This window comes from Doryrhamphus excisus, chromosome 3 (assembly GCF_030265055.1).
Source record: "Doryrhamphus excisus isolate RoL2022-K1 chromosome 3, RoL_Dexc_1.0, whole genome shotgun sequence".
Lineage (NCBI taxonomy): Eukaryota > Metazoa > Chordata > Actinopteri > Syngnathiformes > Syngnathidae > Doryrhamphus > Doryrhamphus excisus.
This window is the reverse complement of record NC_080468.1, coordinates 28,325,862-28,351,551: the sequence shown is the minus strand read 5'-3', so window position 1 is coordinate 28,351,551 and position 25,690 is coordinate 28,325,862. Positions and strand designations below refer to the sequence as shown.

The 25,690-nt window shown below is 40.3% G+C and overlaps 1 protein-coding gene across 1 annotated transcript; it reads right to left on the bottom strand.

Annotated features, from left to right (window-relative positions):
- Positions 1 to 363: 363 nt before the first annotated feature.
- On the bottom strand, positions 364 to 23,938 carry slc1a1 (solute carrier family 1 member 1). Its single transcript, XM_058068175.1, has 12 exons — positions 23,679 to 23,938; positions 17,564 to 17,704; positions 17,416 to 17,508; positions 17,205 to 17,319; positions 14,427 to 14,469; positions 14,229 to 14,324; positions 11,429 to 11,613; positions 10,013 to 10,120; positions 6,740 to 6,862; positions 6,469 to 6,663; positions 4,134 to 4,268; positions 364 to 642 (listed from the first exon to the last, which is right to left on the bottom strand). Exons 1-12 carry the CDS (start codon positions 23,782 to 23,784, stop codon positions 408 to 410), a joined length of 1,575 nt encoding a protein of 524 aa, XP_057924158.1. The 5' UTR covers positions 23,785 to 23,938; the 3' UTR covers positions 364 to 407.
- Between the last annotated feature and the right edge of the window lie 1,752 nt (positions 23,939 to 25,690).

Genomic DNA, 25,690 nt, shown 5'->3' with positions numbered 1-25,690 from the left:
ATTTTCTTGGAAAAAAACTACTTCATGTTATTTTGTTTTCACGTCAATATGAAAAAATTGATTTTTTTAATGTCATGTAAATATGAAAACTATTCATTTAGCCAGTAAATTCTCATGAGAAGTTGAAATGAGGAATGGTGACGAAAGTTCACAGTGTTTAATGACTTCCTTGGTTGGTGTCATGCAACCCGCTGCAAAAAGCCGTGGTCTCTGCGTGGCTTTGGCACAGTAGGAGTAGATAGAATACAAGCGATGCATGAAGGCCGTAGTCCATTTCAAATAAAGAGGTCAAAAGAAGGAAGGAAGCACTTCAATGGTCATCCAAGTCAGAAAGTAACGGAAGCTGCTATTGCTGATGCTAGGTGCTTCTTTTGGCACTTTTTTTTTTCAAGCCACTTGTCTTTTATTTAAAACTGCGATGTTTCGGTGAACGATATGGCGTCGGTCTTGTCCACGGAGAACCCCCCGTTGACGTACGACTTCTTCTCGCACTCGTCCTCGTCCAGCGTGGCCTCCAGGGCGAAAGGGTTGGTGACGTCTGACGTCAGGTCCATCTTCTCCAGTTCTCGCTTGGACAGCTTCTGGACGATGCCGGCGCCGTACGCGTCGCCCAGGACGTTGATCATTGTGCGGAAACGGTCCCTGCCACGAGAACCCCCAAGAGTGTGAACGGCGATAGTGAGAGTGTGTCGGTACCATAGTGGGAATTGTCTTCTTTTTAACAAGCTTCTTGTCTTCATGTTAGCACCTCAAATGATATTACTGCCCTAGATGGTTCCCTAGTATGCTCTTTCCTTTTCGTTCCCCAAAACTGCATTTTTCCATTTACCAATCATCAAAAAAAAATCAGAGAATTCCTGCCACTAGCAGGAATTACCTGGTTCCACTTGGTACGGTACTCAAAAAGCATGGCGTCTCCTATCATCTGTATGCCACTCACAAAAAATGACCATGCCCCCCCGACACCCCTTCTCGAGTGCTTAAGGCATGTCAAGGTCTGGTTGGCCCACAACTTCCTAAGGCTCAACGAGGAGAAGACCGAAGTTATCCTGCTCAACTATAAAGGCCCCCCCCTATAGACTTCAGCCCCCTCAAAAACAATATTTGTCCCACAGCCAACGGTACGCTCATTCAAATTTACTCTAGACAAGACTTAAGACCGGGGTAGACCGAGCCTTTTCTGTAGTCAGCCCCAAACTTTAAATTATTGTTATTTAGTCCAAATTATTTAAATTATTTGTACAAATTACTGTTTATGCTGTACATTGTTCATATTTGATGTAATCTATTTATTCTCCACATTATTATTATTTATTACACGGGAGCCAGGCAAACGACATTTCGTTGGCAATTTCACTGCTGTGTTATTGTACAATGACAATAAAGAACTTTTTATCTCGTAATTTCGCCTTTTTGTCTCGTTATTTTGACTCTTATCTCATAATTACAACTTTTTATCTTGTTATTTCAACTTTTTATCTCATAATTTTGACTTTTTATCTAGTTATTTTGACTTTTTATCTCATTATTATGACTTTTTATCTCATTATTATGACTTTCTATCTCATAATTTCGACTTTTTATCTCGTAATTTAAAGAAAGTCTATGTCTATGTCTATGTCTATGTCTATGTCTGTCTATGTCTGTCTATGTCTATGTCTATGTCTATGTCTATGTCTATGTCTATGTCTATGTCTGTCTATGTCTGTCTATGTCTATGTCTATGTCTATGTCTATGTCTATGTCTATGTCTATGTCTATGTCTGTCTATGTCTGTCTATGTCTATGTCTATGTCTATGTCTATGTCTGTCTATGTCTATGTCTATGTCTATGTCTATGTCTATGTCTATGTCTATGTCTATGACTATGTCTATGTCTATGTCTGTCTATGTCTATGTCTATGTCTGTCTATGTCTATGTCTATGTCTATGTCTATGTCTATGTCTGTCTATGACTATGTCTATGTCTATGTCTATGTCTATGTCTATGTCTATGTCTATGTCTATGTCTATGTCTATGTCTATGTCTATGTCTGTCTATGACTATGTCTATGTCTATGTCTATGTCTGTCTATGTCTATGTCTATGTCTGTCTATGTCTATGTCTATGTCTATGTCTATGTCTATGTCTGTCTATGACTATGTCTATGTCTATGTCTATGTCTATGTCTATGTCTGTCTATGACTATGTCTATGTCTATGTCTATGTCTATGTCTATGTCTATGTCTATGTCTGTCTATGACTATGTCTATGTCTATGTCTGTCTATGTCTATGTCTATGTCTATGTCTATGTCTATGTCTATGTCTATGTCTATGTCTGTCTATGTCTATGTCTATGTCTATGTCTATGTCTGTCTATGTCTGTCTATGTCTATGTCTATGTCTATGTCTATGTCTATGTCTATGTCTATGTCTATGTCTATGTCTATGTCTATGTCTATGTCTATGTCTGTCTATGTCTATGTCTATGTCTATGTCTATGTCTATGTCTATGTCTATGTCTATGTCTATGTCTATGTCTGTCTATGTCTATGTCTATGTCTATGTCTATGTCTATGTCTATGTCTAAGCTATGGAACTCTCTCCCCTCCCAAGTAAAAAAGGCCCCCCCACCATCGAAAGCTTTAAGTCTCGTCTTAAAACACACTTTTATTCTCAGGCTTTTAATTCGGCGTAAGTCATATGGTCCTGTGTCTGGATTGGATTAGAATTGTAGCTCTGTTAATAGGTTGTCCGAACAAATCTCTACAGAGCCTTCAGTTCGTCCAAAATACCGTTGCATGAGTCTTACCGGAACCACAAGAAGAGATCACATGTCATGCTAGCTGCACGGGTTACCTGTCCAATTCGGAATTTAGGTTCAAATTCTCCTATTTTACAACTACTTCCCACATCCTAGAATAGACCTAGAGCGTTTAGCTGTTACGGAACCACCTCCCCTACTCAGTCTGGGGCCAGGACCCCCCAACTCAAGCGTATTGTGTATTGTTGGAGGTGAGCCCGAAATCTACCAGAAACAGTTCCTTGGACTCCTGGTTTGATCTACCATCGATCCCTCTACTCTGTTTTTATGTCTCAACCGCCCCACTCAGCATGAGTTCTGTCCAAAAGAATGTTTTTATTCTTTTAGAATTCTGGTTTGACCCAAAAGACACCATGTAGCAGCCAGACCAGCCACCACCACCTTCCTGTTTTGACATGAGTTGTTTCTGGAATTCAGTGGTGTTTCTCACTTCAATACCGTAACCCAAAATGGAGCCAAAGAAAGTTGCAAGTGGCGGCATTTTCATGAATTAGGTGAGAAAAACGACTGAATTCAAGAAATAACTCATAGCAAAACAGGAAGGTGGTGTCCGTGTGCTTGGTTTGGCTGCCAAATGGCGTCTTTGGGAGCAGTCACGTCTTCAATGAAGGTAAAAGTAACTTAAATCTTCATTTATTCCTCATTTCTTAGTTTTATAAACGTGAATGTAGCATAGCAACAAGAATGGCATCTGCCCCAGTTAGCATGTTTTTCAGTTCACATAAAAACATTTCGAGTAAAGTTTTATTTACGCAGCATTTTCCTGTTGTGTTATTAAGACACTTCGTGTATTTTTAGCACAAAATGTCCTCGGGTTCGAGCAAAAAAGCTAGCATGCTAAGTTAGAAAATGGAAGCAGAATTTGTCTATGATGTCATCACAACTTTCTTCCACCTTTCAATGTCCCATGTTTGGTGCTCTCCTGCTAATTCCCGGCTTCTCTGATGGTGTCTGGTGGTTATGGGACTGCCCTCTGGACCAGTAACAACCTTCATTTGGGTCCAGGATGGTCCCATGTCTTGACGGACTTCTTCACCCTCCGGCACTCATGACTTTCTTTGGCCCTGTGGTGAGTTATTTTGTGGTTGCCCTGAATTTGACTGCGACGCAGCATCGAGTCTCTGTCCTGGCTGTTCAGTAAAACATGAGCTAACCTCCCAGGCAATGCTGAGAGCGGCTTTTTCCGTCAGTCGACTTCCATAAAAGTCATGAAAGGCTGGATTTATTTGATGGTCTATGTTTATATTTTATTCTCCTTTTTAGACCTGGGTTTGATTATCCCCACCTACATTCCTGCCGATAGGAAAGGGTACAAGACAAGCACTTACAGCAGCCAATCAACAGCCACGATGAGCGTGACATCACTAGCGGGTAATCCCACGGCGGTCAAGACGATTACCATGGTAACCAGCCCAGCGTTGGGGACCCCCGCAGCACCGATGCTGGCCACTGTTGCCGTAATGCTAAAAGACAAAGCGATCACGGCACTTTTTGGTCAAAAGGAAAAAAAGAAATCACACGCATTGAACACTTTTTAGCTCATCGTAAAATGATGAAGCCACTTCATCACATCACCAAGAGCTTAGCTTCCTTTTACACTTGCACCACCATCAGGAACATGTTAGCTTCGTTTTACACGTGTGTCAGTAAATTATGTCAAAAGAGTGAAATGTTGTTGTCACGTTTTATTAAACTTCCATTAGCATGTTTTAATCTACAGAGATTAGATTATTTTCACACGTGTTGGTTCAATTCTTCTTGATAAGAAAAACATTTTATGGTAAGAAAGATATGAAAATTCTTTGAAAAAGTCTCTGAATGTTACGACTGAACGTGGAAGAGCAATATCGTCCACACGTATGTCACAGGTGTGGCCCATGGGGCATTCTAAAAATACAATTACAAGAATAAAGTCAGAATAACAAAACAGAAAAGCTGTAATCTAATGAAAAAAAGTAATATTATTAGAAAAAATAGCATCGTTTTAGTAGCATAAAGTTCAAATACTCGAGAAAAAAATCATGAATTTACCAGAATGAAGACATAAATTCCGACAGCTGGGATAGGCTCCAGCATACCCCAACCCTAGTGAGTATAAGCAGCATAGAAAATGGATGGATGGAAATAATATATCCAGTAGAACCAACATAGAACATTCATTCATTTTCAACCGCTTATCCTCACAAGGGTCACTGGAGCCTATCCCAGCTGTCTTCAGGCGAGAGGCAAGGTACTGGTAGCCAGCCAATCACAGGGCACATATAGACAAACAACCATTCACACTCACATTCATACCTATGGACAATTTGGAGTGGCCAATTAACCTAGCATGTTTTTGGAATGTGGGAGGAAACCGGAGTACCCTGAGAAAACCCACGCATGCACGCATGCAAACTCCACACAGAGATGGCCGAGGGTGGGATTGAACTCGGGTCTCCGAGCTGTGAGGTCTGCGCGCTAACCACTCGTCCACTGTGCGGTCCCCCACATAGAACAGTAGTTCCCAAACCTTTTACAGTCAGGTTCCCCTTCAGACCTTTGACCTGAAGCCATGTACCCCCTACTTTAACAGCATCAACGTTATTATGTTCATCAATCTGAAATATTGAAGATAAATCATTGGTTCGTTCATGTTCTAGTCATGTTCTAGTTGTTGGGATCATCCATTCCAGGTAAATATTTGGTAATGGTTTTATTTCATTTGAACATGCATCAGATTACAATTGAGTGCATCCCATAATCAGTTCACAGTTCCACATGTCCAAAAGGAGTAGGAAGAAGCAAAGCTTATTAAATCCTACCCCTCCATCTGGTACTTTTACAATCAGTAACTGTTACATTTGTTCGCTTCCTGCTTTCCATAATACAGTTTAAGTTTTTTTTTATTTTTTAATAATGCACCCGGTACCGAAATACGAGGTGATATGAGCATCCAATGACATAATGGGTACCATAGTGCGTGTCAATATAGTGATATATATAGCACATCATGACTGGTTCAAGACTCTTCATCCTTGTATTTAGCAAACATCAACTGCTTGTATTGTTTCTTGAATTGGCTCATCGTTGTGCATTGTTTGAGGTCCTTACTCAATCCATTCCATAGTTTGATTCCACATACTGAAATGCTATGGCTAGCATAACGTAGTCCTAGCATATAAGTGTTTCATATTTAGTTCTTCCCTAAGATCATATTTCTCCTCTCTTGTAGAGAAGTATTGGATGACATTTTTAGGTAATTGGTTATTTTTAGCCTTATGCATTATTTTAGCTGTTTGAAGATGAACTATATCAGCAAGTTTAAGTATTTGTGATTTTAGAAATAAGTAGTTAGTATGTTCTCTGTAGGCGGCATTATGAATTATCCTTAATGACCTTTTTTGCAGTACATTTAGCGAGTGAAGATTGCTTTTATAGTTATTAGGCCATATTTCCACATAATAAGTAAGATATGGTAGAACCAATAAAGAGCAATAAAGAGTGTGGAGTGATTTCTGATTGAGAGAACAAATTTTGCTTTATTAAATACTGAAATATTTCTGGCCACCTTATGTTGTATATTTGTAATATGAGGCTTCCAGCTCATATTTTCATCTATTGTGATCCCCAGAAATGTATTTTCCATCAGCCATCAGCAGATCATGTTTACGTTCTTCTTCTTACCTGATGGTAACGATCTGCCCCACGTCCAACGCATAGTCGTTGAGTTGCGCAATGAAGATGGCGGCCACAGCCTCGTAGAGCGCCGTGCCATCCATGTTGATGGTGGCACCCACTGGCAGCACAAAGCGTGTGATGCGCTTGTCCACACGGTTGTTCTCCTCGGCGCAGCGGAACGTGACAGGCAAGGTGGCCGAGCTGGAACAACACAAAAAGGGAAATGACATTCTTTCCTTTCTTCCATGGGTTTCTGGCGGATGATCGAGAAGCTCACCTGGAGGAGATCATAAGCGCCGTCACCAGAGCCTGAGCCATGCCCAGCGTGAACGTGTACGGGTTCTTCCTCACGATGACGAAGAAGATCAGCGGCAGGCAGATGAGAGCATGGATGGCGAGGCTACGCAAAGACACATACTCCATGTTTACTATATTATACTGTACGTGACTGTAGTATACTGTACATCCTGAATACTCCATGTTTACCACATATTACGTGGCTATAGTATACTGCACATCCTGAATACTCTAGGTCAGGGGTTCCCAAACTTTACCAACTCAGGGCCCACTTAAAAACCTAAAAAAAAGTCTGCGGGCCACCTTTGTCCTATTTCATTTGAACATGCATCAGATTACAATTGAGTGCATCACATCATCAGTTCACAGTTCCACATGTCCAAAAGGAGTAGGAAGAAGCAAAGCTTATTAAATCCTATATATATATATATATATATATATATATATAATATTTTATATATTATACTATTAGTATTAGTATTAATATTATTATTTTTATTAATAATTTTATTAAATATTAATAATTATTATATATATTAATATATAGTAATTGATACTAATAATATAATAACAACAATAATAAAATAAAATAAAAAAAAATATTATTTTTAAATTATTATTATTATTATTATTAAGATTCAGGATTGAAATGAAAGCAGGGAGATAAAGGAAGCCCAAACCTTTAATCTGTGGTGTACACACAAGACAGAATTAATTCTCATACTTTTCATAACTGCATTCAAGACTGGCATGATGACCAGAGAGCTATGTTCCAATCATAAACTGTATAAGGTTCATAAAATATTGTGACAAGTCAATAACACTCAATAGGTTATTACTTAGGCCTATGAATATTTTTAATTGTGCAATAAATATTTTACAATAAAAATAATTAAAAAAATAATATTTGCAAAAATGAATCATATTTTTAATGACCTCTCATGGCCCACCTGCAGTACCACCGTGGCCCACACTTTGGGAATCACTGCTCTAGGTTTATCATATTATACTGTATAACGCCACCATTGCCATCATGCGTCATTCACCACATACGCCACCTGGTGGGACAGTTACATTAAACACATCAGCAGGCTAATCCAGGCATCTTACTTGTTTTCCACCAGCATTCCTTCTCTACATCTATTTGCGGTATCTCCTCCTCATCCTCCTTGAGAAAAAATGAACAGTAAAAAAAAATGCTCTAACCAGATTGTTGTCGTTGTCAATTACTAGTTGTCTAATGGAACCACCGGCTCCACAGGTGTGGGCAATGCCAGGGCCGGCCCCCCAAGATCCTGCCCTCAAAGCGCCCCCCCCACCTGAGGAAACCAGCTAGGGGCCACATAGAGGCAACCCCGACCAGAAACAGAGCGCCAGCAGGCCAGTGGACAGCCAACCCCCAAGACTGGGGAGAGACCACACCCCACTCGGGCAGAAGGGCATCGAGGACCACACACCAGCGGGCACGGAGGTGCCCCCGCCAGACAGAACGGAGCCCGCCCACGGCCGGAGGCGCCCTCCCCCCGCGGCACCACCCACACCCATGAAGCGGAGCCCGGCCGTCCCCAGGCAACCATAAACCCAAACAATGACACAGGAACGTCCCACCGGGGACAGAAGAGGAATGCCCAACTACTCCATGGAAGCCCAGGCAGCAGAGATGGAACACCCAGTGCCAGCCCCCACAGAGCCCACACCCTGTACCCCTGTTTATAAAAAAAAACAAACAAATCACATTGTGACTCCCGGGGAAGGCATCCGAGGCGTTACACAATGGGACAACACGCCATGGGACAACACAACAGTCCCCCCCCAGCGTCAGGGCGATAGCAGCGAGGCAGACAAAAGAGCGGGCGAGGGGAAAAGCCAGCACATGAGCAGGCGGGCGGGCGTGCAGGTGAGCAGCAAGGCAACCAACGGCGCCAGCCGACACCCGCCGGGCAGCAAATCCCCGGAGCCAAGTGCCACAGCCCCAAGCCGTGGGGAGGCCAACCACCACAGCAGAGAAGTCAAGACCAGCGGTAGACACACCGACGGACTCCACCAGCCAACCCCCCTCACCCACACCGGAGAACCAACCAACCAACCAAGCCCCAGCATCAGCTGGTCCCAGCAGGACCCCCAGCAAGAGTCGGCAAACCAGACAAAAACATCCCACAGCCCAGGCCAACCTGAGCGAGCCGCCGCGCCCCAGCAGCCAGTGGGCCAGGCATGGGATAGGCAGAAGGCACCCCGGCCCAGTCTGCCACACCCATGTGTGTGATGAAATGGTTTTGTGTATATTCATTCATTTTATACCGCTTATCCTCACGAGGGTCGCGGGGGTGCTGGACCCTATCCCAGCTGTCTTCAGGCGAGAGGCGGGGTACACCCTGGACTGGTGGCCAGCCAATCACAGGGCACATATAGACAAACAACCATTCACACTCACATTCATACCTATGGACAATTTGGAGTCGCTAATTAACCTAGCATGTTTTTGGAATGTGGGGGGACACTCGGGGTACCCGGAGAAAAGCCATGCATGCACCGGGAGAACAGAGCAAACTCCACACACAGATGTCCAAGAGTGGAATTGAACTCCGGTCTCCTAGCTGTGTGGCCTGCGCGCTAACCACTCGCGTTATGGAAGGTTATGGTTATGTTACGTGGAGGACAGCTGAGCTAAGGTGGGTCCCATGCCTACAGTGGGGTTAAAATTGAAGGGTGCCCGAGCCAGACGCATACAGAGGGCAAAGGAAAAGGAAACCCCTCACCCTCGCCGCACCCAATTGCAGACCACCCCCAAGGAGGGGGTCCCACATGCCCTCTCCGCAACAACACCCAACCGAGTGGGGCCAGCCAGCACAGCACCGGCCGGAGCAAGCATGGGCTGCAGGGGCCTCGAGGAGGTTCTGGCAAAATTTTACATCGGAAGAACAAAAACATATGACCAGAAAATAGTCCCGATGTTAGCAAAAAAAAGTACAATACAAATAAAGTTTAAAGTATACCATTTAATTCCTGCAAAATCTGGCCTTTTTTGTCGTTATTGTCCAACTTGTAGCACTTGGTTAGTGTGTAGCGTGGTCATCTTCCTTGAAAGCAACCCTTGACCTGTCCTGATAATACACCTTCTTAGATTTACCGCTATGACATTAGCCTCCATTATCACACTTGCAGCTCCAGCAGTTTTCCCCCGGCCCTGCTAGTGCTTCACCGTGTGACCGCATGGGAGAATTGGACACATGAATCAACGTCCAGCACTTCTTACCCGCTCAGCACCGTCACCATATAAAGTCCCATCTTGCGGAAGATCTCCCAGTCTTCCACCTCAATGATCTTGGCGGCGATTAGGAACAGGATTCCTATCGGCATGTAGCTGGAATACAAACAAAGCGCACGGTTGCTACCTTACCTTTATTCCACGCTACTTCTTATTGTAATATTATGAAGACATGATGATTTTATAACCACGGTATTCTTTTAAAATCACTACTTTTTCATTTAAAAAATAAATAAATAATTCCCAACATTTTGTCTTTTTAATCAACATTTTTAACATTTAAAAGTAATAATAAAATGGCCACTGCTCTGGCATAAAAAGATCTGTTTTGTCATGCAAAATTGTGGCGGAACCTTGGTTAGCATCACGATTTCCTTCCAGAAGGTTTGACTCCAATCAAAACAGACGCTAACCAAATCCATTTTTCCCATAAGAAATCATGTCAATCCAATCAATCCCTTCCAGGAAGGCTAAAATGGGAATCACCAAATATTTTGTTATAGCTGGACAACTACAGCTTGACATGCTCGAATCAAATGTAAATGTACATGGATGTCGTATAAGAGGAATCAATGAACATGTAAGGTTACTTTTACCTTCATTGAAGACACCAGGTGGCAGCCACCACCACCACCTTCCTGTTTTGACATGAGTTGTTGAATTCAGTGTTGTTTCTCACCTCAACCCACAATGGTGCCAAAGAAAGCTGCCAGTGGCAGATTTTTCAAAAAGAAAGTGAGAAACACCATTTAACATTCAAGAAATAACTCATAGCAAAACAGGAAGGTGGTGGTGGTTGATCTGGCTACCACATGGTGTCTTTTGATCGTGTTAATCGTGCGTCCAAAAAACGACCACCATTAAAGGAAACTTCCGTTAACGTGTCATTAACGTGTTAACTTTGACAGCTCTTACATTAATATTTTGAACATTAAAAAAAAAAATCTCATACATTTTTCTCATTTATTTTCATGAATATACGACTTATTCTTGAAATTTACATTTTTTTCTTGTAAATTTATGACTATTCTCTCAATATTACTTCTTTTCTCGTAAATGTACTACTTTTTACCTGTAACTTTTTGTGACTTTTTGTCTTGTAAATTTATTATTACTATTATTAGCTACATGCTAATAATATGTAGCTCAGATTATTGTTTTTTTTTCAATGTGTCCCCAATACTAAAAAAAGTTTACAATAAAAAAAGTCTCCTCCTACACACCTGAACCCAATTGGCTTGGTACTACATAGCAGATACAGATACATACATCTCTGATTATTTTTGTAATGTGGCTCTATTATTCATATTTTCGTAATCCTTCAACATTGTTCTTGAAAGCAAATAAAACTTGACTTTTCTGGCAACATTCCGACTTGATGCGATAAGTAAGAAGATAGCCTACCACATGATGATGTGGACCAATTTCATGGTTGCATCGTTGAGGGCGTCAAAGAACTCCAGAAGGATGCGTCCCTTTTTGCCCATTTTGCCAATGACCAAGCCGAACGCCACGCAAAACACAATCAGGCCCAAGACGTTGATTCCGTCCGAGTACGTCCCGATGATTTTGTAGTCTTGGGTGATGTTCTGTCCACAAAGAGAAACAGTTACATTTCCAGATGTTCTTTTCTAAATGACTGGTTGTTTGGACCAGTCATTTCTGTTTATTTGATTATTTTTTATTTGATTATTTTTTTCTGTTAGGAAAAGAAAAAAATAATCATACTTGTACAAAAAATGGCCGCACATTATTTCTTCTGGTGGGAAAATTCAGAGGGTAAAAAAAGTAATACATTAAAAGAATTTTTTTTTTAAAGTACTACAAAAAGCATGTTATTAAGCTACCTTATAGCACAATAATTATTGCAATATCATATCATATAAAGTTCATTCATTAATCATTATTTTTGTATTTTCACTTTTGCATGTTTTATTACAAAAAGTAAATTATTACTATTATTATAAATACAGCCCTATAAAATAATTGTTGAAATATCATATTCATTCATTCATTCATTTTTTATGAATATTTGTTTACAGTTTATATTATATTTTTAATACAAAAAGTTAATTATTTTTCCTTTTTGGTATAAGCATCTACAATAATTATAAATAATTAAGGCTGTCTGATAATTATCAGTACCAATAATTATTGGCCAAATATCAGCATAAAAATTTAATATCGTTTTTTTCCCAATGATGATGATGAAAAACAATATTTAAAAAATGCTGCATAAAATACACATCACCACAGGATGTATGTCATGTTACACATATCGGTATCGGCTGATATCGGTATTGGAAATTGAGACTCGGACAATATAGACATATTGGTTTTTGACTGGTTGTTTGGACCAGTCATTTCAGGTAAATATAGCATATAGCTGACCAACACAGTGATAGATGAGAAGTCTGCTTTATTAAATATTAGAAGAATAAATCCGCACGTTGATGAGAAAAAAGATAAAAATATTACAAAAATAAAGTAGTGTTGTATAGAAAATAGACGTAAATTTACAAGAATAAAGTCATACAGAAAAAAAGCCATCGTACTACGAGAATATTGTGTTACTTTATAAGAATAAAGTCGTAGATAAAAGTCATATTACCAGAATAAAGTCATAGATTTACAAGAAAAAGCGCTAATATTATGAGAATAAAGTCGTAAATTTACACTAACAAATTAATAGAGGAAAATAGTCATAATATTACAAGAGCTTCTCCGTGAATCACCACCTTATCTTTGCGTGCCCGAGTGATCCTCGGATCCTATGTTGCCTGGTCTCCCAAGGCAAACAGGTCCTAGGTGACGGGTCAGACTCAGACTCGGTGACTCAGAAGACTCTTATGGAGACTGCAGAGAGGAGAGAACGCGAAATACTGGGACCTCACCCTGGAGCCAGGCCCGAGGGAGGGGCTCGCAGGCGAGCGCCTGGTGGTCGGGCCTCCACACATGGGGCCCGGCCGAGCCCAGCCTGAAGAAATCACATGATTTCTCCCCCTCGTAGACTCACCACCGCAGGTCAAGCATAAGGGTCTGGTGCATTGTGTTTTGGGTGGTGGTCAAGGGTGTGTGCCTGGGCGGCCAAATCTGGTTCTTGGGACATGGAATGTCACTTCTCTGGTCGGGAAAGAGCCTGAACTTGTGCAACAGGTTGAGACATTCCAACTTGATATAGTCGGACTCACATCGACCCACAGTTTGGGTTCTGGAACCAAACCCCTCAAGAGGGGCTGGACCTTGTTCTACTCTGGAGCTATTAAGTCTATAAGGTTTTGGTTTTGGGGGGTCTATAAATAAGCCCACACCGGCTCGCCGCCTCTGTATTGGGAGTCATTGCTGGGGCAGCTGATCTTGGCTGCAAGATCTGGTCGATGCCAGTTGTGGCGGCAGGCCCTGAACTCGATGGTGGACATCAGAGGTCAGGGCCGCAGACCTATCCTATCAAACATGGATGGCTTGTGGGACTCCTGAAGCAGCTGACAGGTACCAACACGCCAAACGGCGCACGTTTTCGGCGGTGGTAGAGGCAAAAACTTGGATGTGGGAGGAATTCGGTGAGGCCATGTAGCACGATTCGAAAAGAGGTTCTGGCAAACCGTCCGGCGCCTCAGAAAAAGGAGCAGTTCCCAGGCCACACTGTTTACAGTGTGTACAGGGGCCTGCTGACCTTGACTGGGAATGTAGTTGGACGGTGGAAGGAATACTTTGAGGCCCTTCTCAATCCCACTGACATACCTTCCATCGAGGAAGCAGAGTCTGAGGACACATACGTGGACAGTTCCATCACATGGCTGAGGTATCTGGGGTGGTCAAAATGCTCCCCAGTGGCAAAGCTCCGGGGGTGGACGACTTTCGTCTGGAATTCCTCAAGTATCTGGATGTTGAGGGACTGTCTTTGCTGACACGTCTCTTCAACATTGTGTAGAAGTCAGAAACAGTACCTTTGGATTGGCAGACCGGGGTGGTGGTCCCCCTCTTTAAGAAGGGTGACCGGAGGGTGTGTTCCAGCTATAGCGGATCACACTTCGCAGCCTCCCTGGGAAAGTCGACTAACTTCAATGAGTAATACTTAAGTCTTTTATGAACAAACAACTTTTATTGCGCCATACTAAAATTTTATTATTGCAGTGTAATTTCAAATAAATTCTGTCTGTGGATTGTGTGTTTCTTTCATCCTAAAAGCATGACAGACACCCACCTCCATGGTGGCCATGACGCTTGTCACCAGAGGAGGAGTCGGCATGGTTGGGGACAAAAACTTTGCTGGCTCCAACTCCTTGCGCTTGGTCTTGTACTGGAGTGAAAGACAAACATTAGCATTAGCATTAGCATTGGTATTAGGATTAGCATTAGCATTAGCATTAGCATAGCTGTCAGGTTTAGAGTTGTTGCTCACCTGTTGAAAACAAGCCTGCACCAAATTTTCGGGAAACATGTTTCTGTTTATGGGAAATAAAAACAAAGTTAGCTTCTTTTTATGTACTTGGTTAAAATGTTGAAGTGGTATTTAAAAGTATTTTAAAATTATTACACTTGTGTGACTGTTACGAAAAGAAAAAAATTAATCACACTTGTACAAAAAATGGCCACGCATTATTTCTTCTGTTGGGAAAATTTAGGGTAAAAAAGTAATACATAATTTTGTTATTATCATTATTATATCGTTATTATAATCATGTTATTAAGCTACCTTATAGCACAATAATTATTGCATCATATAAAGTTCATTCATTAATCATTATTTCTGTATTTTCACTTTTGCATGTTTTATTATAAAAAGTAAATTATTATGCTAGCATATCAATACAACCCTATAAAATAATTATTGAAATATCATATTCATTCATTCATTTTTAATGAAAAAATAGTGCAGTTTATGTAATATTTTTTTAATACAAAAAGTTAATTATTTTTCCTTTTTGGTATAAGCCTCTACAATAATTATAAATAATTAAGGATATCTGATAATTATCAGTACCGATTGGCCAAATATGAGCAGAAAAAATGTATATAGTTTTTTTCCCAATGATGAAAAACAATATTTAAAAAATGCTGCATAAAATACACATCACCACAGGAGATATGTCATGTTACACATAACGGTATCGGCTGATATCGGTATTGGAAATTGAGACTCGGACAATATCGACATATTGGTTTTCGGCAAAAAAGCCAATATCGGACATCCCAAATAATTATTTTCTTATATTTTAACTGTGACCAAAGCTCCAGCAAAACAGATATTTTTTTCAGATTTATCATACTAAATGAAATAAATTTGAAATGATTTTTTAAAAAATGTTAGTAGTTAGCTAGAATTTAATTTACTGTAATACAACATAGTATTTTAGTCTTGACCATTGACAAACTATAAAATACATAAATCTAAAAATATACATGTCTGATAATGTTTTTTTATCATAAAAACAAAAAAATGTGTAAATAAATATACAGTGGTATGAAAAGGTTTGGGCACCCCTGATCATTTTCCTGATGTTCCTTTCTAAATGACTGGTTGTTGGGATCAGCCATTCCAGGATAAATATATCATACAGCAGACCAACACAGTCATAGATGAAAAGTCAAATGAAATTTATAGCATTCACAAAAAGTCTGCAATCATTATTTCAACAAAAGTAGGCAGGGGCATAAATTTGATGAAGGATGAAGAGGAGAGGACCAAGCACCGAACCTTGGGGAACACCTTGAGGTAAAGGGGCGATGGAGGAGGAGCAGTTATTGATGTGCACGAACTGTTGACGATTTTTGAGGTATGACTGGAGCCAGGACAGAGCAGAGTCGGTGATGTTGAGGCTGGTCTTCAGGTGGGACAGGAGGATAGAGCGAAGGGAGGATTTTGGACCATTCCTCTTTCCAAAACATAGAAATTTTCAGAATAGCTGAATAGTTGAAGGGTGCACAGTGACACCGTCTGTACCAAGATCATATTGGAGGTCTTTGGAGCTGGTCTTGTGGGTTGACTTTGACTGTTTTCATCATCCTTGGCCTCTGCTTATCTGAGATCTTTCTTGGCCTGCCACTCCTGGCCTTAACTAGAACTATGCCTGTGGTCTTCCATTTCCTCACTATGTTCCTCAGAGTGGAACCTGACAGCTGAAATCTCTGAGCTAGCTTTTGTATCCTTCCCCTAGACCAGGGGTCGGCAACCTTTACTATGAAAAGAGCCATTTCACCCACTTGCCCACTAAAGAAAAATAGCCTGGAGCCGCAAAGCGTTGTATGTTTAAAACAACATTGGAGGGAAAAAAAAAGACGAGTTGGAGTACTCTTGCTAGTACTGGAGATAAACTTTTGTTTTTAAATGAGCTCTAATTTATTTTTTAGAATCGTCAAATAACTCATTAATAATAATTAATAACTCAAATAACTCAAAGTATTACTCATTTCCCTTCATGTTAACCTGTCAGAGAGAACTGGATAGCATCCTGTCTGCTCATTCAGTCACCAGTCAGAACTCAGTCAGGATGCATTCATGGTCTCACACAAAGTTGGATTTTTGTAAACTCATAACAAAGACGTGCATTTTCACCACACGGGTGCTAAAAAATATTCAAGCATTGCAAAGGGAGCCGCAACAAAGAGGCTGGAGAGCCACATGCGGCTCTGGAGCCGCGGGTTGCTGACCCCTGCCCTAGACCATGATGTTGAACAATCTTTGCTTTCAGGTCATGTGACAGTTGTTTTGAGGCTAAAATTTTGCTACTCTTCAGAGAAGATGCAACGGAGAAAACGACTTTTGTATGCAGGTCAAGGGTCAATGACCTTACCAAACAAATGTTGTCCAATAAATATTTTTTAGGTATAGTTTTTATAGGTATTTGATCAATAAAACAACAAGGGTGCCCCAAATTATGCATCTGCCAACTTTTGTTGAAATAACTACTGCAGACTTTCTTTAAATCCTACAAACTTCATTTCACTTCTATCTATCTATGACTGTGTTGGTGTGCTATATGATATATTTACCTGGTATGGCTGATCCCAACAAGCAGTTATTTATAAAGGAACATCTTGAAAATGATCAGGGGTGCCCAGACCTTTTCACACCACTGTATATGTGTATGTAATAAAGATAATGTATAGCATTTTGATGTACATATAGCGGTATACAAATGCTCTAAATGAGATATTGTTGGACATTAAAGTTGTTGACCTGAGGAGGTCCAGGAGTGTGTCGACGGTGGTGACGTTGGGCGTGGTTCCGGCTCGGTCTATGTGCTGGGCTGTTTGAGACACTCCCGGTTTGATAGTCATCACCAGGATTATTCCTGCGGGTATGAAAGCATTTCACTTTTTCTAACAAATCAAGCGTCCTGTGGCGCTGACAGTTTAACCCAGGAACAGACTAATATTTGTCGCCTCACCAAGAATGACGGCAATGATGGTTGTTGAGAAGTAATAAATGACCGCTCGTAGTCCTATCTTGCCTGATACCTCAGAGTCCAAGGCTGCTACACCTGTACACAACAACAGGATGTAACGGAGCGTTTGCATGTAGCTAAAGCAGCTTACCTGTTATCATGCTGGAGATAATCAACGGCAGGATGACCAGCTTTAGCATCCGCATCAAAATCTCCCCCGGGAAGCCGAAGTACTGCTTGTGAAGATGCGACAGTGTGGCGTACTCTCTGACCGCCACGCCCAGACTGATCCCTGCAACATAGTTAGCATTAGCATTAGCCACATGCTTACAGCTCCACGGACAGTGGAACCTCGGTTAGGATAGTGTTCAATATGGGGCAGCCATTTTAGACTGATGTTTCAAGGAACACAGATAATTGTGTTCTATGGCTACATACACATGGAATCTACCAAGTGAAAGATTAGACTGTGTTCTTCAGTAATCAGCAGGAGAACATAGGGAAGTTTCAGGGAAATATCAGTTCCCTACTAGAAAGGGAGTAAACTATAACTTGAAGCGCCAATGAACTGGAGTCTGAGGTGGGGTGTCGAACTCAGGAGCAAACTTTATTCACTCGTGGAACATCAATTTACACTCGTAGCAACCAAGCACAACACAAGCCTTCCCACCTCCCCACCCCAGAAATCAACCGTAGTAAAAATCGTCCAACCACTCGGCCCCGCCGTGTGCGTACCGATTGAGGCAAGGGGGTGTGGGAGCGGCGAAAGGGGCAAGATCGTCTACGAGGGCGTCGGCATGCTCAGCACCACAGAAGGCGTACTATCAAACTCTCAGCAACAGCACTCCACAACTCCAAAGCGAACTGCACGGCCCGGTCAGATGAGCGGTCCGATGGGGTTCCAAAGCTTCTACGGTCAGGAAGAAAGCGGGGTCGCCTCAAGTCAGCGGGTCGTCCTGTCTACCATAGTGAGCAGGTGTGTGAAGTCCATGGGAAGAGGGGAACGGGCCCACTAGGTCAACATTTACATCAGGGGTCTCAAACACGCGGCCCGCGGGCCAAATGTGGCCCGCACGACACTAGTTTGAGGCCCCCGCCTTGATATGAAAGTTTAATGTTAGTGCAGACCGCGCAAGTTTGATATGGATGCTGTATGGTATCATGTACCCAGAAAAAATTATTACGTTTGATTAATGTTCATGTTAAAGGTTAAATAACTGTTAATAGTTATCCTCCCTATCCGTGTGGAAGTGGTAAGTTTTTGGCTATTTAAGTTTAAAGGAAATAACTTGAAGGCTACCGTTTCAGTCGCTAGCTCTCTAGTTTGCGAGTTAGCATGTGTCTCAAGACCCTGCAGTTGCGCAATATGTTGTAAATAAAAAGAGTATAAATGTGACTATAGTCGTGTTTTGTCATGTCTACAGGGCTCTAATAATGCTTTGTTCATTTTAATCTGAAAAAAATAATTTGTCTACCCACCAACTATATGTGGTTTCTAGTTCTCGTAAATTTTTATTATTTGCCGTTTTATTATTATTATTATATTTATTTATTACTGATTTATTGATTTTCTTTATTTTTGATTTGTTTATTTATTTTTCATCATATTTTGTGCAGAAAAATAAAAATTAAGATATTTGAGAACAGTGGAATGTTTTATCAGAGCTTTTATTGTAGAAAATCGGAACCAAAGCACTGAAAAAGTTTGTATATTTTTCTGTTTTTAATAAATGCGTTTTTTTTTTTTTTTGAAAACCTGATGCGGCCCAGCCTTGCCCAGACCCTAGCTCCAATGGCCCCCAGGTAAATTGAGTTTGAGACCCCTGATTTACATGGTCGAACCTTCTCTCTGGGATGACGAAATGCTCCAGCGGCGCCCTCATGTGGCGGTGTATCTTGCCACGCTGTGTGAACTGGATCAAGCCAGCACATTTTTCTTTAGGCCCCGCCTTTTGTGCCACCAACCTCACAGAAGCCTTCCTGCCAGGGTGCTGAGCATCAAATACGGCACATCGCAAAACTGCCGGGACCAACGGACGGGGTAGACCGGTGGAGAAGTCGCACCACAGCCTGGCCCCTTAGGTGCCAATTGGCACTTTGGCCAGGTGCAGGCCAACATCCGATTGCTTGAGAGCGTGCACCCCTTCATCAGTAGCTTGTTCCTCCGCCATATGCGGGTAATCCAAGTCCAGCTGCACTGTGCCCACAACCGCTCTAGACAGTCTGCCACCACGTTCGACTTGCCCGATAAGTGTCATATGTCCGTAGTATATTCGGAAATAAAAGACAGTTGCCTCTTTTGCCTTGCAGAAGACAAGCGGTTTGTGGTCGACGTAAGCCGTAAACGCACGACCTTCAAGCAGGAAACGGAAGTGCCGAATCGCCAGCCACAGCTCACGGTGAAAAGCGCTATACTTCTGCTCCCATGGGACCAGTTTACACTAGAAGAAAGCGAGCAGCCGCCAGGCGTCAACCACCCACAGTTCATAGGGGCCACTGGGGCTGTGGGGTTTGGGTGTGCCAATAAAGTCGTTTGGCTTAGGGCGGACTTGGTAGCCTTTTGACAGCAGCGGCGCAGAACCGTCCACATTGATAAGGTTCCCCAAGAACTGATGTCCACCAATAATCTGTGCGCGCAGGAAAAAAATCGGCACCGGGTATCATGCCCGCCCCCCCGCAATGCTATCACGGGAACTACGCTCCTCAGTGAACCCCTGATGAACAACAGCCGGCATGCGGCCACAGCCGCTCAGCTCAACTGCCAGGGCTGTCGGGTCAGAGGGCGTTTTGGCGAGAGTAGTTTGTACATGCAGAGGCATGTGCCATAGAAAAAGCTCCGAGTTCCTCCGCTCCCAACAGGTCCAACATCATCTCCATGTGATCTGACGGCTTACGGCCTCCCAACCCGGAAATGACCAGGAGGCAGCGCGCATACGCACATGCCGGGAGAGCTCGATAGTCTTCAACAAGTGTGACTTGAGATCGTCGTGCTTCCGCTGAGCCGGCAGGTAAGTGATGAAGTTCACCGCACTAGCGGCCGTCAAGCCACTCAACACTGCAACAACATGATATAGAGCAGGGGTGCTCATTAAGTCGATCGCGATCTACCCGTCGATCGCGGAGGTGGTACTGGTCGATCGCTGGTCGATCGCGGCGTGACATTAAAAAAATATCATCCTAGCATCAATGCCGTCACTTGATTGATATACAGGGCAGCCATTCAGATGACAACTGAATGTTGCCCTTCGGGCGACCAATCAAATCAAACAACGTCTCTAAGTGCAGCAGAACTTACGATGTCAGCCTATCATCCATCCCCGTTACTTGATTGACATACAGGACAACCAGTCAGATGACAACTGAATTTTGACCTTTAGGTCACCGCTCATGCGTAAACAACGATGCAAAGTGCTAAGCTAGTCGGCGAATTGCGTCAGATTTTAAGCCCTCGCTAAAGTTTATGGTCACTAAAATGAGTGAAGGAGCTGGACCAAGTAAAAAGGCAAAAACTGGACCAAGTAAAAAGGCAAAAAACATATCACTTCCATACGGATATGGAATATTATACGGATATTATGATACGGATATTATCCATGACTGATAAACATTTGGAAGTGTGCTTGAGGCTGGCTATCAGCAGCTACTGTCCGGACTATGCATCCCTGGCTGGTTCAATTCAGTGCAAGTCATCAAAGTAAACTCAGGTAATTACAAAAAATGTTAATAGTTAATTATGTGTGTTTTGCAATATTGGCTCATTTGGTTATGTAAGGTACATCAACATACATTGTACGTACAAATAATCCTCAATACATTTGAAAATAAATAGATGTTTTGCATTTTTGTAGTGGGTAGATCATTTTGACTCGCTCATTTTAAAAGTAGCTCGCATGTTGAAAAAGTGTGAGCACCCCTGATATAGAGTGTCGTCGTCTGCCATGCCACAGCAAACTGTGCCTCCGCCTGTGCGATCCACGCTGTGGCTGCTGATTCACAGAACTCCGGCAAATTTTGGGCTGCATTGTCATAAACAACATAAACTCACACTCGTAAACTCCGTGAGGCACAACAGCACACTAACAGCACTCTCCCCTCCCCCTCACCCATCCGGGTGGCAACCACCCCCACATCAATAGTTCCGGGGTGAATTATGTACCAGCAAACTAGCACTACACCCTAACTAACTAACAACTATGCCAACAATACTTAAACTTACCAGCTCTTATCAAAAACACTGCTGCCACCTTGTGGTTGTTTTCACGCTTTCAAATTGCTCTGAAGTGAAATGCATTAGCGGGGCGTTGCATCTCACGCAAAAACACTTACAAGACATGTAAATACGTTGTTAGGGTCGGGCGTTCGGGTTTATAAAAACATACGTATATGTAAATACGCCTTTGGTATGGAGTGAGTTAAAAACATCCTTCCTTGTTAGCATTCTATTAGCTAGCTAAACAAAATGGCAACCGGAACCGGAAGTTAAGTCGCCTGTCTATGACATCATCAGCAACTGATGCTCACACTAATCACTTTTTTCTAGTTTTATGACAGTTTTCCAAGCATAAAACAACGTGACATGTTGAGTGACATGAGTGCTATCAAGCAATGTGCTATATTGCCAAATGTTACCATGTTAATAGTTGAGCTAATTTTCTCATGACTAAATGCCAGTAGAGACATGGCATGATGTAGGGACATTGATAGGACAGCCTTTATGTTTTTGGTACAAAGTGCTATCTTGCTAATTGCTAGCATGCTAACATTTAAAATGCTTTAAAATGATGTAAAATTTACTTATGTTTACATGCTAAACTACACATGACATTGGGCCAGAGGTTGATAACATGGGGGCATGCCCATCCAAATTCCTGTAGGAATTAACAACAATTTTCTGACAGTTTCATTGTTGTATCATGACCATTTTTTAACATTTTAGGAACAAAAAAAATTTGCCTTTCTTCTTGTATGTTACAACTTTTTATCTTCCATCTTGTGATAAGACAATTTAGCTTTTAGAAATTGTTGTGCAACACCAGGATTTTATTCTTGTATCATGAATATGTAAAATATTTATAAAATTTTTATGAATTACATGTTTTTAATAGCTTTTGTGATGTTTGAACTTTTTTTCAAAATGTTAGTTTTAGTATCAGAAAATTAAACGTTTGTTTTCTTATAAATAAATGGTTTTTTTTTTTACTTTTTTTCTCAATGTTACAACTTCATTCTTTAATTGTTTTAATTTTATTATCCTAACCTTAGAATATGTTTACATTGTTACAATTTTCTTAATTGTAAATATTTTTGTAAATATTAGTTAATTCTCGTAATACTTTATTATCATCAAATTATGACTGCCGGTAATGGTACAACTTCACTTTTGTTAGAATTGTATTCTTTTAAAGTTCTATTTTTTGCTCTCTCTGTTGTAAATACAATTTTACGCACAGAAAAAGTAGACTTTTTCTCACAACTTTACATAACGCTAACATTTAATTATCGTAAAATTGTGACTTTTCTGGCAATGTTAACAATTTCAAATTTACAATTTAATTAGATTTTTTTCTGTATTATGACTATTCTTGTATCATTATCATTTTTAAAATAAAAACAAATATTCAATTTTTTTTCTTGCAATATTATTATACTATTATTAACATTTTAAAATAATGTACGCCTTTATTTGCAAAATGTTAAACCTTTTATCTGGTAATTAGGGCTGCTATGACCGATCCGCCACCGATTAGTATGGCCGATTTGAGGAAGAACCATCACAACAACCGATGGACGTGGAGACATGCCAATTGGTGTCTTGATGAGACCCGCGTGGCATGAATGCGCGTCTGCTGTGTCACGCCGGGTCGCCAACCTGTATCGAGCCCACAAGGACACTTTGTCCCGTATTGCCTCCGGAATCAACAGTAGTCTGTAAAACCTCCATAAAACCTTCATTTTGTCAGCTCACTCATGAATGATCCGTTTCAGAATCGATCCTGACTTGTAATGTCGCCATTTTTGTACGATTTGACACGAGTTAAGAAAAAATTGAAACATTTTTAACATTTAAAAGCATTAAATGGGGTCTAACAATTTAACATTTTTTATAATTAATACAACGCTACAAATTGACACTCAGTCCTTCAGTCTGGTCACGTCGCCTGGAGGTGTTATATCTCCGGAACATCTACGTAGCTCTGCTTTAGCTAGCACAGTAACAAACGTCCACACGCTTTGATAGCAATAACAGCTCATTAGCATATTGGTACCTAGCATCACGGATACCACCGTGGCGATCAGGAGCCAGTTCTTCTTCAATAAGCCCTTCAAATTGACGCGTCGTCGCCGCCGCTCGTTGTTGGCCATCACGTCCATGGTGGTCCGACAAAAACAGTAAAGGGCAACCCCACAATTTCGCCCCAATTGTACAAATAAAAAGAGCAAATGAAGGCTTCGGTCGGAACGTCACCGGCAGATGAGTCCCAGGTCTGCTTCAGACGCGACTGGCAATGCTGGGAGGGAGGGAGAGAGGGAGAGGAGGATAGGAGGGAATGACCGAACGCGCCCCGCCACCGATCCCCTCACAAGGTGTCCTTGTGAGGAGAGGGAATACAGGTACAATTCCCCATAAAGTCGAATTCAATCATTAAACTATCAATTCATGTATGATGTTCCTCCATACGGTGAAATAATCCGACATATTTCAAATCAATTCCTTCAGTAATTCACTGTCATTAATTTAGCAGCTTCCGAAATGCATAGAAATAAATGAAATATAACCCCAATATACAACACATTTACTCAATACAAAAACATTCAAATAAACTACTAAATTATATTTTAAAAATTACATTAAATCTACGATTTATTTGAAACAAATAAATGAATGAAATACACCATTATTTTAAACGAATGAGTCAATTAAAAAATTGTAATAATTAAATCACTAAATTAGAATTTTATCGAATTAAAATGAGAAATAACCAAATTAATCAAATATAATTAAATTGAATTGTTTAGTGTATACTATAATTAAATATTAAAAATTTAACAAAATTCAAATTCTATTTTAATTAAAATAAATACAATTAATTTAAACAAATTATAAAATGACATTTATAAGACAACTAAATAAGAATTAGAACTAAATCACTAAATTTGTATTTAATCGATTTTAAATTACAATTAAATAGATTTAAAATTAAATCATTAAAATTATAATAAAACCATTACTGCATACACATTCATTTGTACAACATACATAAACAAATTAATCAAATATAACTAAATAAATTGAATTGTACGTTTATACTATATTTAAATTTTAACAAAATTGAAATTCAATTTTAATTAAAATAAATAAAAGTATTTTAAACAAATTATAAAATGACATTTTTAAGACAACAAAATAAGAATTACAATTAAATCACTAAATTAGAATTTAATCTAATTTAAATTACAATTAGATTTAAAATGAAATCATTAGAATTATAATAAAACCATTACTCCATACAAATTCATTTGTACAACATAAACAAAGTAATAAAATATAATTTAATAAATTAAATTGTTTACATTTATACTATAATTAAATATAGATAATATATAATATTTATAATATAAATTTAGCAAAATTTAAATTCTATTTTAATTCAAATAAATAAAATTAATTTAAACAAATTATAAAATGTTATTTATCAGACAAGTAAATAAAATACTTGTAAATTTACTAATTCATTCTCGTAAAAAAATCTTTAAAATATATCGTCAAAAAAGTTCATGCGTTTATGAGAATAAGGTCATAAATTTACGATAAGTGGTTTAAAAAAAAGTGTGTTATGAGAAAAAAAAGTCATAAAAGTATAAGAAAAAGTAACAGTGCAGTGTGCATTGCAGTATAATGAATAGGGTATCATAATAATCAGCATCGCATGATACATGCATGGATGAAACAACACATACTATTTTGATCATCAATGAATGGACCAGACATGTATTAACCAATACATGTATTGTTCAAAACTCAAGGTCATAGGAAGGTCAGATGTGTACTTTGTTGTCAAATACAGTAGTTAAGACCAGAAGAGTACTCACCCAAAGTACTAGAGAGGACCCTCAGGAATCGTCAAGAGGGCTTTGCATGTAAACAAACTGTCAATCACCAACTTGTGTTTGTAACCTGTTGTGTTGTTGCTCGCCCGGCAACCGTGTCTTAGTTCTAGTACAGTGGGTACCTCGGTTAACATACACATCGGTTAGCATGTTCTTAGCGTTAACAACC